The sequence below is a fragment of the Ciona intestinalis genome, chromosome 4 (assembly GCF_000224145.3).
Source record: "Ciona intestinalis chromosome 4, KH, whole genome shotgun sequence".
NCBI classification, from domain to species: Eukaryota; Metazoa; Chordata; class Ascidiacea; order Phlebobranchia; family Cionidae; genus Ciona; species Ciona intestinalis.
The window spans coordinates 5,356,835-5,370,418 of NC_020169.2; the positions used below are offsets into that span (position 1 = coordinate 5,356,835).

Genomic DNA, 13,584 nt, shown 5'->3' on the forward strand with positions numbered 1-13,584 from the left:
ATGTTTTTTTTTGTTTCCCGACAAATGGACATCATTTCCGCTTTTCGTCATATGTCCGAACTGTCTGCAAGTTACTATTACTTTGAATACCTTTTTAACCAGTACGATAGCGCTGCTTAATATTCAACGTTGTACTTTTGTGGGCGTATGTGCCTTTGGGCAGGATACGTAGCAGCAAATGTTCCAACCCAGTGGTCACTAATGGGTTGTCTACGTCGTGAGCCACACTAAAACAATAAACATAACTAAAGTAAAAGGTTTGCGGCACAGCTAAGCCCTTTAAGCTTAACAGGTTAACGAATCCCATTCACGGATTCCCTATATTGTCATATTTAATACCTGTTGTGGCTTTACGTGACGTGGATTTTTTTTACACCCTTTATGTGGGATTTCTTTTTAAACCGGACAACAGCTATACAAGTTATGCTCGATCAAAATTAAAAATAAATATGTACAACTGCTTTTGTTGTTCCCTCTAATTTTTTTCGGAAGAACATTAGAATGGGAAAGACCAAAATACTGAAGAATCGGTTATCCCATTTGGTAGAAAACGAAGAACATTTAAAGTATTATAAAACGGTATCGCCGCGACTCTTACAGACTCTTGTTAATTGTTTGAAACGCGTTCGCGGTCATTTTGCACACGGTCTGTCACATTTATTCATTCTGTCTGTAAGCGACAAGAACAGTCAGTTTTTTTGTCCGCTACATGGCGTAAAAGCGCTAAACGTTTGCGCATTTGTAACATTACGCTTGTGGTACAAGCAAACAAACAGATGCGGTTCGTTTAAATCACTACTTTCGTTAGCTTTATGACTATTGGTGTATTTTATAAGCCGCTAATTTTGGTTTAAATTTAAGAGCACCGTATTTAAAACATAATGGTCTTGTAAAAAAAGAAAAACTTTCTTTATTATTAAATTTGTTTACTTATTTATTTAATGTCATTTCAATAATTAATCAAATGTGCGAAAAACCGCCAAAATAATAATTTAAGTTTACTTTCAACGTCATTCCCTCCCATATGTTTTTCTTAACCAATCAGAATCCATTAGGAAAACACGCCTCTAGGTAACGTCTCAAAATTAATTGAAAAAATTAAAAAAAAATTGTAAATGTAAAAATACAATTATTCATACTTCAAATGTAATGTTTAAAATTACTTACACTTTTTTGCCTAACGTTTTGTGACGTTACCTATTAGCGCATGCTGCCGATGGTGATGTAACAGAGCATCATGTTATAAATACGGTTCCGATGCCCGCCATTTAGCAGAACGGCGTAAATGCGCAGCTGCGTTCTAGTTCTTAATGTACATTTGTCAAGGTGTTTAAAATGCTAGCTTTAAAAGCCGGTTTTGAGTTTAAGTTATAACAGACAGTAAGTCCAATGCAGTTAGATAAGTACGTTAATAAGCAGGATAAAGCTGATTAAAATGGTCCAGTAGATTAGGAATAGAAAGAGCTTAAATGGTGTATACAGTTCTGTGCAATATCATTTAACTGATACCTGTTACCATGTGTTTGTTAACGTGTTTTGGGTACAGTTTTTTAAAATCTAAAATCATTTATTTAGTGTTTAGCCGTTTTTGTTTATTTTTGCAGATAGCATTTTCAGTTCCTATAAAATAGGTAATATATCAAACTAAAAATGGCGACTTGCGGAAGACTCCGATTATTTGACCAATGCCTAAGAAATTCACCTTTCGCAATTGTAAGTAAGCTTTATTTCGTGTCACTGAAGTCACTGAAGCGTTATAAAATATATGGTTCCATGCGCGTACAGTATTCGTATAGGAATTTTAAACTACATTGGCCTAGTTTTATCTACTGCATTGAAGCGCAGGTAGACATAACACGTGTTAAAGCTAAAGTTTAAATCGATACGCGCGCCGCAAAAAGGGAAAATTGTACGTAGTTTTCCATGATGCGCCTCGTGAAGCCACGCATGCCTCGTTTGATTCGAAACAGGATATATACAATTTAAAATTCTTCAGTATAGCGGTACCGCGAACCCATACCAGCCAAAAGGTTCTCGAATTACATTGATCGTTCTTACATTGGTTTCTGGATTAAATCAAACGCCAGTGTAGTTTAATACTCTGTTTAAACCACTTGATAAAAAGCGCCAATGTAGGCCAGCGTCTTGGTTTAAAATTAAAATCGTGATACAAATTGATTTATAGATTAGCGATTCATTTGTATAATGACTTTTCAATTTGCCTAACAATCCTACATGAGCGTCAATTAATCATATTTACAAATGTCCACTTATTAAAACTAAATCATACGCCACGCAACAGGAAATGACATCATTCGTTACGTATATATTGTAGTAAATATATGTTACTATGTCTATGTGTAACACTGCGTCATCATACTAAACAAACTATAACGATGCATCATATTTCTGATAATTTTCTGTACTAAACATTTTCCCCAAAAGCATTGAAACTTTATTTACCATGGCATTGAGAAATGATAGCATTATGTTAAAAACTGCCACCATTGTGGACGTATGTGTCCTTGGACAAGACACTTATCGGTAATTTCTCCAACCCAGTGGTCACTTATAAATTGTCGGCTGTATGTACATTAAAATTTCGGCTATATGTACATAAAAAATTAAAAATAGCCACCCACAAAGTTACATATGCGGTAAATAATAAACGGGCACGATGCGTATATGAAAACGAACGCCCGCGCGTTATAACAACTGCTTTTGACCTTTCACGCAAGGTTAAATGAATGTAGTTCTCTCAAATATGACTTTAAACGTCAACTACAAGCGTTATTCCACGAAATGCTATGTATAGATGGTTGCTTAAAACCAGTTACTTACAACAAATTACAAAGATTTTTGCATTTATTTCAGATTCAGCGCTTTTCGTCAAGGACAACTTTCAAGGTATGTATTATTTTAATTAATAATATAAAATAAAGTATTTGCCAGTGTATTCCAAAACGTGGTCATCTATTTGGCGAAGTGTTTTATTTGTACTGAAAGAGCATTTCAAAATTGTTGTGTCTTGTGTGTATATGACTGGTAGCAAAATACAGCCATGTTAAGTCGAAAAACTTAACCTTTGGGACAGCATTAGACTTAAAATACCATTTTTATTGTTTGCTATATACATGTAGTGCATGTAAAAGTGTGAGTAATTATCTTACGACCCAATCCTTCGTATGACTCTGTCCATTCGCTTCCAGGCCTCGGATCTTCGGTTGAACTTGACTAGACACCCCGGCCCGAAGCCCGAGGATCCGAACAAATGCATTTTCGGGAAACATTTCACCGACCACATGCTCGCTGTCGAGTGGAACTTGAAAACAGGATGGGGTGTACCTGTAATAAAACCGTTGGAAAACATAAGTCTGCACCCGGCTACGTCGGTGTTCCATTATGCTACAGAGGTAACTAGATACATTTATTTAAGGCTTTTGTCTATGTCGCATAATATTATGTTGCTGTTGTATATTGATATGCTTTCGTAGTTTGCTAAGCCCATTTGTGCGGCAATACATTCGTGTGTGGAGAATTATGTGTTGTGTCATTAATGTGGTAAAACCTGTCGAATAAAAGCAGTGCTGTTAAACCGTTCCCACAATACAACATAAACCAACCTATATTAAGTTGTATTGAGTTAAAAAAACAACAGAAATTGAAACAAACTGCCGGTAAAGTCGTGCTGTATTGTATGGGTAATGGACCAACCCTGGCCTAAATCCTAAAACCCATGGCGTGTCGCGCTACGGGGCCTCACCCGTATGGAATAGAATACTCTAACTGTTTCTTCTTGTTTTACTGTAACAGCTCTTCGAAGGTATGAAGGCCTACCGTACAGTGGACAATAGAATCGCTATGTTTCGACCAATGGAAAACATGAATAGAATGAATCGAACAGCTAAACGTGCTTGCTTACCGGTATGTTATTATAATACAACTACTTCTATTGAAAGGCTGTATGGTATAGTACTACAACATACCAGACACCTGTGTTATTACGACCGTCGTTGCCCAGCCACGCGAGGATTAATAAGCGACAATAATTTAATTAATACACATGTTTTACGCGCTGGAAAATGCTGGCAAAGCTTTCTAAATTTTAAACATGATTTATTGGCATTTGTCGTCAAAGGTAATACCCCCAACTAAGTTCAGGTAAGGTGGGGTAAGATGGAACGTTTCCATTCAACTTAGTAGTAAACAAAAAACATTCAAAAAATAATGTTTCATAAAAAATATCTCTTGTGCTAAAAAAGGAAAATTGACTAATGACCACACCAACGTCAAGTCTGCATGTTTTTTACCAGAAAAGCCATTTACTCATATTTGCGTTAGTTTTCTGATGTTGCTAATTATTGTCATTTTGTGCAAGAAAAATTTAGCCCAATATTTTGCCAAGCAGTTAATGAACACGTACACGTTTTTTTTTAATGTACACGTTTCAGGAAATACGTTTTGCAAAAATTCATACACGATAAAACACGTTGTGTCTAGGTCACCTATAACGTTTAACATATGAAAAAAAATCTGCAATCTGTCTGGCCAAATAAAGCCATCATTTCTGCATGTCATTGCAGGGCTGGTTTAATCAGAAACGAATCCATTATTTTTCTAGGATGCGTACAACGTTGTGACCGGGTATACTTAGCCCATATAGCTTACTGACCGTTTAATTTGTAGTTTTGCTGTTACAGTCAATAGTTTATATAGCAGCCAATCATGTTGGCCTAAATCTCAGGCCCTTGGGCCCCGCGGTAGAATTTCACTCATATAAAATAAACCAACTAAGTCAAACCTCAAAGCATTAACGGTTGATCTGGTATAAAAATAGGGATGCACATTACAGAATTTCGAATCCATGAGATTCGAATCCTTTTGTATTCGAATCTAATTACGGGATTCGGTATTCTGTTTAATGACGTCATTACACGTCATCTTATATACTATATTAACAATTTTTGAAACTTATTAATTTTGAAAAAAAATATTTTTGTGTTTGTGGGACTTTCGAGAGTAAACGTTTCGTAACGTCTTTTTATAGCCTGCTATACGTTTCATGACGCAAAAACTACCCAATAGTACAATTTTTGATCATTTTACAGCTCATGATCCAACAAGGCTACTATGCAAGGGTCAATAAACTGACTTTTGTGGGTAAAATTTTTTTTTCCTATAAATATAAAAAGATTCGAAATTCTAGATTCGGAATTCTAGATTCGAATTAAAGTATTCTAGGATATCCTAGAATACCTAATTATTCTGTAATGTGCATCCCTATATAAAAATGTAGTGTGTTTCCGGCGCTTCTTTTTTCATCCGGCTTATCAGGGAACGTGAACCATCGGAAATGCATTACGTTATATACCAGATGAGCCGTTGATGGTAGCAGAAGTAACAGAATGTATACACATATATTCGAGTCCGACTTCACTGTTACGTTCATCTCAATTGCCCCACTTTAGCTTGTGTATTTTACTTTAGGAATTCGACAACGAGGAATTAGTTAAGTGCTTGGCAGAGTTGGTTAGAGTGGAACACGAATGGGTTCCGCACTCCACAACTGCTTCTCTCTACATGCGACCCACCATGATAGGAACAGAGGTAAAATAAGCCTCATCTACCCAATTTTCTTTGTCAATAACGTATTACATTTTACATTAATTGTGTTTTTTTTAATGTTGTAAAAATCACTGTTTTCATTTGGTAGTAAACAAAGAGTATTCACAGAAATTTGTATGTAACCGTATCTTAAAGACTATAACATAGCGTTGTTATTTGTTAAAGCCACGATTAGGAAACATGGGATGTTATGTTCCGGCAGTATCCATCTTATACCACAGTAATATAAACGTATGATGTAATATTCCATCACTCTTCAGCCTTCCCTCGGGGTAAACATGTCCTCCAGCGCTTTGCTCTACTGCATTCTATGCCCAGTCGGTCCATACTTTGACACCGGATCTTTTAGTCCAGTCTCTTTAATGGCTGACCCCACTTACATACGAGCAGCTAAAGGAGGGTCAGGGGCGTACAAACTCGGAAGGTAGGAATTCGTTATTGCCTCAGAAAATGTATGATGTTTGGACAACGGTAATTTAGCAGAAACATTTAGCAGAAATTTGTCATTCATGTTTGAATGTTTCTTTTGCGCAAGATACAATATGTTGTATCTGTATATTATCCAATACTTTAGCAGCTTCGTTGTTGTATTATTTACAGAACTATATAATCATTAATCATATCCCTACGACTCTAAAATGTATTATATGTATCATCTTACCCCACAGTACTTTTTCCAACTAAACCCACATTATCACATGTATCTACACACGTAACCTCGTTTTACAGCAACTACGGGCCCACGATTCGTATTCAACAAGAAGCAATTAAACGTGGATGTCAACAGGTGTTGTGGCTTTACGGTGAAGATCACCAAGTTACTGAAGTTGGGACAATGAACGTGTTCGTGTATTGGATCAACGAAGACGGAGGTATGCCAAGTAAACATATATAGTAGGTTGGGACATTTTTCGTTTAGTTTTCTCTTTTCATTTGATAGTAAACAAAGAACATTCAACGAATTTTAAAACCGTATCCTCACGACTTCCACAGACCGTTGTTTGTTGTTTAAAACACGATAATGATATTTGAACTCTATGTGTTTAAGGTGTCTTATCTTCCCCCACCCTAATATATGACCTTGGTGCAAATACCAATCGTCTGCCCGCTATCGTGTTAAAGATAACGTAGCTGTTGCGATAGACTTGTCGTAGGTTACACCAAGGTCATGTTGTTTATGTCCCAGCTTTATTTTGAGCATGTTTTGTTTTGTATTTTGATAACATCGTCAAGGGTTTTGGCGGTGGTGATTTGTTTTTAAAAGGTCATTTAATGTTATTGGCGGTAAATTGTTAAAGACCATGTTTAAATACACGAGTCTGGTCCTTACATGTTGGTTTAGCAGCCACGCTTTTATTTAGCACTTTTATATTTAAGCAGTTTTTATTTAACCTTTAACGACTTCTCTTAGTGTTAGTGATATGACTTTAATTATCAGGTAACATATTTGGCCCATTATAGTGAAGTTACATTCTACTTAATACTGGACAGTATTCCACACTTACATATATTGCTTTTAAGATTAATATATAAGCATTTATCGATCCTTGTAGAAAAGGAGCTTGCCACCATGCCGTTGGGTGAAGGTATCGTCTTACCAGGAGTTACCAGGTCATCACTTATTGAGCTGGCGCACGAGTGGGATGAATTTAAAGTAACAGAACGAATAATAACCATGGCGGATGTCAGCAAAGCGCTCAACGAAAATAGAGTAAGTCATGTTATACGTAATGTGTGTTACGCGCTATGTTAGTGCAGACGTACCTTATGTATCACTGATGCGCATTTTTGCTGCGCTTAACAGCGTTTACGTCAAATGTTGTTTCTGAATAAAAACAAATGCTGCGCATTACAAAGTGAATGGCGCGCTTGCTTTCAGCCAGTCAATTGCTCCATCCAAGTAGTCCTTTATATGTTGACTAAATTGTCAGTCATAGATTACAGAAAATTAAATAAAAAATAATCGCCTTTAAAGTTACATACGTGGCAACTTGTAAGCGGGCACAAATGGCGTATGAAACAGAGCACATGACGACTCTTATTGACCATGCCACGCGAGAATAAATCAGTTACACTAATTTATTCATTCATTATTACCAAATATGACGTCAACAGATGTTAGAAATGTTCGGGGCAGGCACCGCATGCGTGGTTTGCCCAATCGATAAAATTCTCTACATGGACCAAACCCTTGAAATACCAACTATGGAAAACGGACCTGAAATTGCTTCACGATTTTACAAAGAGCTTACAGACATCCAGGTAAATATGTCGCCTATTTGGACTGTTATTGGAGCTGCCGCGTAAATTACCTGCCGATATAGGGGTAACGGTCATGCCTTTACAATTATTTTTAAACACCGTTTTGTTACACTTGCATGTTGTGCCAACTTTTACGTTTCTAATAGAAGAGAGAGAACTGGTAGTAAACTTAATAGGTCAACTCATGCCTATATAAATCTCCTGCCTTGGCAAGGATCTGCCATTTAGATAATAACTGTGTGATTTGGTTTAACACCAAACCCCCTGGTCGCACAGGTCGCATTATAAGCATTGTGTGTTATGGTATTGGGCTAAAAATGGCTTGAACCTTGGGTTCTTGGAGTCCTCGCTCATATAGAATGGAATACAATTTCATGCGTTTATTCTCCATGTGTTAACAGTACGGACGCATACCACACGAATGGTCATACACTGTGATGGAAGACGCAGGAAAAGGAGATGTCAGCGAAGCAAGAAACAACTTTTAAATCCTGGCCGCTTGGTTTGTCCTTTGCACCTCGTAGTTTTAAATTTTCCAGAAATATTGCTTAATGCCACTGAAGGCGTGATTTTTACGAGCAAGAAAGCAAATGAGTGGTTGTTTCTTGGCCATTTTACCTTAGATAGTACTGGTACATACACAATGAGACATAATATTGATATATTGCATATACACAACTTTTTATCCCAAAAGTTTTAAGGCGTTCCAATATTAAATATTATAACTTTGTTTTAATCGCCGCGAAAATAGTTTAGTTCCTATATATATACTTCTTCGTTGCGACGATACACAATGTAAACTTAATGCAGCTTGGCTGTGGTTTATAAAGATGCATTTTGCCGTGCTTAAAAAGATACACAATGCGTGGTTTCATAATGCTTGCCTGTATCTTACTATATTGTTATTGCGCACCTCGTACCCATTTCCGCTTAAAATCGCGTGTTTTATTGTCATGTCACTTTGTAAGTTGGCCACTACCCAACAGTCTTGTTGGTTTATTTTGCGAACATTTTATAGAAACCCTTTAGTTCATTTGTAAAGACTATTTTAATCTTCTGTGAAAATGCGACAAAATTCGTAAAAACTGATCGCATATTTATATTAAGACAAACTTCTAAAATGTATTAATTTATATGGTATAGGGTGGGGAAAGATGGGACACCTTTAGCGCATAATATCCAAATATCTTGATGGTGTTTTAAACAATTAAAAAATGGTCCATGTGAGTCGTGAGGATACGGTTTTATAATTCTTTGATTGTTCTTTGTTTCTACAAAAATGGGACAGGATGTGTCCCATTTTCCCCCATCCTACTATAACCAGAAAAACAATAAGTACCATGTAACAGTGGTATTAATTAGTCCTATGTTTAGACTATTTACTTTTATTTTATGTTTTGTACATTTTTGTGTTTTTTTTGCAACAAATAAACAGTTCGGAAGCCTGCAGGCTTCTAAAACGTTTTGTAAATTGCATTTCGTTCAGTCGCAAATCGCAAAAAAACAGCCGAGGGCTAAACGATTAATACAACACTGGTTGCAACGCTACTTAAAGCAAATCAGTGTAACCTAGAAATCTTTCGCTAAAGTAGCCAAGGTCACCTTCAAAGCCAGTGAAGCGTTTAAATGTTTACAACATGGAATGATATACGACCTGGTACTTTTCCATGCGCTGAGAGTCTATTATTTTCGCGTGACATTTAATAACCCGGTGAGGCGTACGAGGGGGCGTGTCCAGGATGCGCACTGTGATTGGCTTAAATATGCGTGACGTTCTCAACCACCGCTATGAGCTTGCGTGTGTTTTCACTTTCCTTTGAATTAAAACAACAACCCAAGGCGCACTGGCTCCATGGACAAGTGTTATCATAGTTTACATTTGGCGGAGTTTAATTAAGAAGCTGATTTAATGAATGAGTGTGTGTGCGCCACGTGTTTAGGGAAACACCCCTTTTCCGTTAGCAAGAATTTCCTGCTCTTTCTCTTTTCCTCCCGTCTTTCACTTCATTCTCTTTTTTCCTTTTAATGCTCTCAGGCATGTGACTAAGTTTACGTTTCTTTACTGCCCTCTAGCGGATGGTTATTTTTATCATTTGTAAGCTTTGTTGTTTTTTTTGCAGGACTTGTTGACATAATAGCAGCAGACATGTGTTTTAAGATTCATTAATCATCTTAGCTTAGAGAAGCAGTAAGCTCCGTATTTCAACTTAGTAAAAAAACAAATAATGTCGGTTTGAGCTTTATTTTATTAAGTTTATATTTGCCGCAATGTTTATATATAAATGGTACTGTGGGTAAGATTGATGCCGCTAACACATAGTATCTAATATTTCCTTATCGTGCCCATCAATCGGTTGTCAGTTAAATATAAAAAAAACTCCTTGTTACGGATTGAACATTTTGATTTGGCAATATGTAAAAGGCGGATAAAACATTTCCATAAATGAGACTGAATTACGCAGTGAACCGAGAAACCGCAGGCTACCTAAATACATACATACACTAAAGCGCAAAGCTACAAGCGAGTTGCTTTTCTTGCTTGCATACTGCTGTAAGTGTGTGCGCATATTCTCGCAGCAAAATGAGTAAAAGGAAGACCATTTCAAAGTCAGACCAAAAAGTTAAGAAAAGTAAAAACGAAGACCAAATTTCAGAAGACCAGTTTGCATATTTAAGGCGAGAAATTGACCCACAACCAGAAGTATACACGACCAAACCTGTTCAACCAACTGAAAAGAAGTTTGGTCAACTGACTACTGAACAAGTTGACGAGTACTTTGATAAGGTATAGAAGCATATAGATATCTATGGTAGAAGTACGACGCTTGTATACGCTATTACTGTTTACCACTGTTTTCAAAACCAAGCCATTTGATCGCAGAAATACCATCGGCACATTATAGTATTGTGGGGTAAGATGGATACCGTTATGACGGGACACCATAATATCCCAATATCCTTATTGTGTTATAAACAATTAAAACGTTCTATGACAGTCGTGAGAATACGGTTTTATAGTTCGTGGTATATGGTCTTTGTATATACTACCAAATGGGACGAGAAAATAGAATAAAAAGGTGTTCCATCTTCCCCACCCTACTCTATACGAGTTCAATCAAGTTAAAATTTATTTACACTAATTCACCTTGCAGGGTTTTCTCGTAGTCAAAGATTTCTTCAAACCAGAACGTTTAAACGTCGTACGCAAAGCCGTGGATGAAATCGTGGATGATTTGGTGAACGATCTTTACGATAATGGAAAAATTAAAGGTCCATTAAATTTGTTACTTGTATTGTTGTGTATGAGATTCTAACACGAGCTCTTGTGAAACGAAACTTGGCAAATAGGTTGTTAATCATACGCGTATACAAATACCGATGACCAAAAGCAATATTGACACCTACATTTCATCCGCAATGCGAGACTGAACACCATAAACGTTATACTAGTTGTAAATTTGCTGCCGGAATAATTTAAATTAAAAACATTCCTGGATATATTTCATTTTTCTTCTCCCACTGCTTAGCTTGGCTTATATCGTTTATGCATTTTGGCAGACAAACACTCTGATAAAGACTTTTTCACCCGGCTAACTCACATCGAAAAGCAATTTAAAGGAGCTGGGGTTCTAATGCACAAACGTGGCGTCTTACACGATGAATTTAAAGCTCTGTGGAGCGACGACAAACTGCTAAACGTTGTAGAGCAGATCATAGGCCCTGATGTGGCTGGTCATCCTGTATGGAACCTAAGGACGAAGGTGGTTACTTCTAATAATGAATGTCAAACTTGCGTATTACACGATGTTTGTTTCATACACCTCGTGCCAGCTTACGGTTTAACATATATAAATGAATGAATGAATGAATGAATGCAACTAGTTTATCTCCACGTGGCGGGGTAATAATAGTCGTTATAACACGGATGTTCTGTTTTATTCACCTCCTGCCACATTATAAGTTAGCATGTATGTTAATTTGAGGGTGAATATTTGCTTTACTTTTAGATTTCTGGTGTGGTTTGGGATCGAATAAGGTTATTTTAGCGAAAGATATTTATAAGACATAATTATTGACTAATAAAAGTTGTAGTCTGAGCTATATTGGTTGTTTATATGCAGACACCGCATAACGAACAAGCAACTGTCCCGTGGCACCAAGGTTAGTGGTATGAATGTGAGTGAATGGATGTAACTTATTTGTCCTCGCTTAACGAGGCAACTACAGCAGTAGTTATATAAGACAGATATTCATACACATTGTGCCCGCTTACAAGTTCGCATAATAACTATGTGGGTGATGGTTTTGTGGACGTGGTTTCTTTAACGCTAACAAATTAGATTGGAAGAAGTGTCCGTTAAGAACCTTGACCAAGCACACACATAATAATAATATTGTCAAGCTTGGTGAATATTTTGTTGCACCTGCCATGGCTGTGTTTTCACAAAGTTAATAAGTTATAACATGCGATAACGCAGTGTCTTTATATTATCAAACAATGCTTGCTTGACTGTTAATATTAACAGTGTATGTGCCCACTATTACCCTTTTTGCATGGTCACTTTTATGCACGTAAGTACTCGCATATTTACTCGCAAACGCTTATGACGTTATGTGTGTTAACTTTGTTTTTGCGAATAAATATGCGAGTACTTACGCGCATAAAAGTGACCATGCAAAAAGGTATATGTCAACTATGTTTACCTCTAGTAGTAGGGATGGGAAGACGGGACATCTTAAGCACATAACATCTAAATATCATGATCGGAATTTAAACAATTAACAACGAACTGTGGGAGTCGTGAGGATACGGGTTTATAATTCTTTGAGTGTGTTTTGTGTACTATCAAATGGGACGAAAGAATAAAATGAAAATCGGTCCCATCTTTTTCCACCCTATAATTTATATACATAACGAGTGAAATTGACTCACAGACAACGCATACATGGAACCTCGTAATTTGGAAGTACATCAGTTCACGGCATGGATCCCACTCGTTGATGCGAATAGGGTCAACGGTTGTATGCAGGTTAGAAAATACATATGTTTATGTAAAGAATTTGCTTTAACTCGTCCTATATTCCTAAAGCGTATTTTTCGGCAAAAATATAAATATAATCACCTTCAAAGTTAGATACATGGTAACTTGTAAGCTGGCACGAGGTGTACGAAACAGAATAACCGTGCTATATCGACTGTCGTTGCCCCGCCATGCGAGGATAAAATTACACTTATTCATTCTTTCTTTCATTCATTCATTCATTCATTCATTCATTCATTCATTCAGTTTTGTAATCATGCAGCTTGCGACTGGGGGACACCGAGCTGGTATAACATTACCTCATACTTGTTGTGCTGGTGGAACCTGGTACGTTGAAATGCAAGAGAAGGATTTGGCTCAGTTGGGAGTTGATGTTAAGGATATAGTAACGTGTGAAGTTCCCTATGGGGGCGTGTTGTTTCTTAATAACGCTATACCCCACCAAAGGTTGGTGAAAATTATAACTTTTTATGTTTTGCAACATACAAGCTAACATTAATTATGACAACGTATACTGCGTGTAAGATGGATACCGTTAGCACATAGTATCCCATGTTTCCCAAACGTGGTTTTACAGCCAACAGCACATTTTTAGAGTCGTATATACGATTATATAAAAAACTTTTTGTGTTCTACCAAATAAAACAATAAATGG

General features: G+C 36.8%; 2 protein-coding genes across 2 annotated transcripts; both read left to right on the forward strand.

Moving 5' to 3' along the window:
* The first annotated feature begins 1,582 nt into the window (after nucleotides 1–1,582).
* LOC100183647 (branched-chain-amino-acid aminotransferase, cytosolic) lies at nucleotides 1,583–9,358 on the forward strand. Its single transcript, XM_002131747.5, has 10 exons — nucleotides 1,583–1,713; nucleotides 2,875–2,907; nucleotides 3,210–3,413; nucleotides 3,814–3,924; nucleotides 5,488–5,607; nucleotides 5,886–6,049; nucleotides 6,355–6,497; nucleotides 7,179–7,336; nucleotides 7,741–7,887; nucleotides 8,289–9,358. Exons 1-10 carry the CDS (start codon nucleotides 1,651–1,653, stop codon nucleotides 8,373–8,375), a joined length of 1,230 nt encoding a protein of 409 aa, XP_002131783.1. The 5' UTR covers nucleotides 1,583–1,650; the 3' UTR covers nucleotides 8,376–9,358.
* A 655-nt stretch (nucleotides 9,359–10,013) lies between these two features.
* Nucleotides 10,014–13,357, forward strand: LOC100175866. Its single transcript, XM_026834337.1, has 6 exons — nucleotides 10,014–10,672; nucleotides 11,040–11,157; nucleotides 11,446–11,648; nucleotides 12,009–12,048; nucleotides 12,823–12,917; nucleotides 13,176–13,357. Exons 1-6 carry the CDS (start codon nucleotides 10,469–10,471, stop codon nucleotides 13,263–13,265), a joined length of 750 nt encoding a protein of 249 aa, XP_026690138.1. The 5' UTR covers nucleotides 10,014–10,468; the 3' UTR covers nucleotides 13,266–13,357.
* Nucleotides 13,358–13,584: the final 227 nt, after the last annotated feature.

Excerpts from the sequence above, each read along its gene's own strand:
- LOC100183647 (XM_002131747.5), top strand. The coding sequence starts at position 1,651 with ATGGCGACTTGCGGAAGACTCCGATTATTTGACCAATGCCTAAGAAAT. Across the intron at positions 7,337-7,740 it reads AAGCGCTCAACGAAAATAGA|ATGTTAGAAATGTTCGGGGC; the intron begins GTAAGTCATGTT and ends TGACGTCAACAG. Across the intron at positions 7,888-8,288 it reads AAGAGCTTACAGACATCCAG|TACGGACGCATACCACACGA; the intron begins GTAAATATGTCG and ends ATGTGTTAACAG.
- LOC100175866 (XM_026834337.1), top strand. The coding sequence starts at position 10,469 with ATGAGTAAAAGGAAGACCATTTCAAAGTCAGACCAAAAAGTTAAGAAA. Across the intron at positions 11,158-11,445 it reads CGATAATGGAAAAATTAAAG|ACAAACACTCTGATAAAGAC; the intron begins GTCCATTAAATT and ends GCATTTTGGCAG. Across the intron at positions 12,918-13,175 it reads GGGTCAACGGTTGTATGCAG|TTTTGTAATCATGCAGCTTG; the intron begins GTTAGAAAATAC and ends TCATTCATTCAG.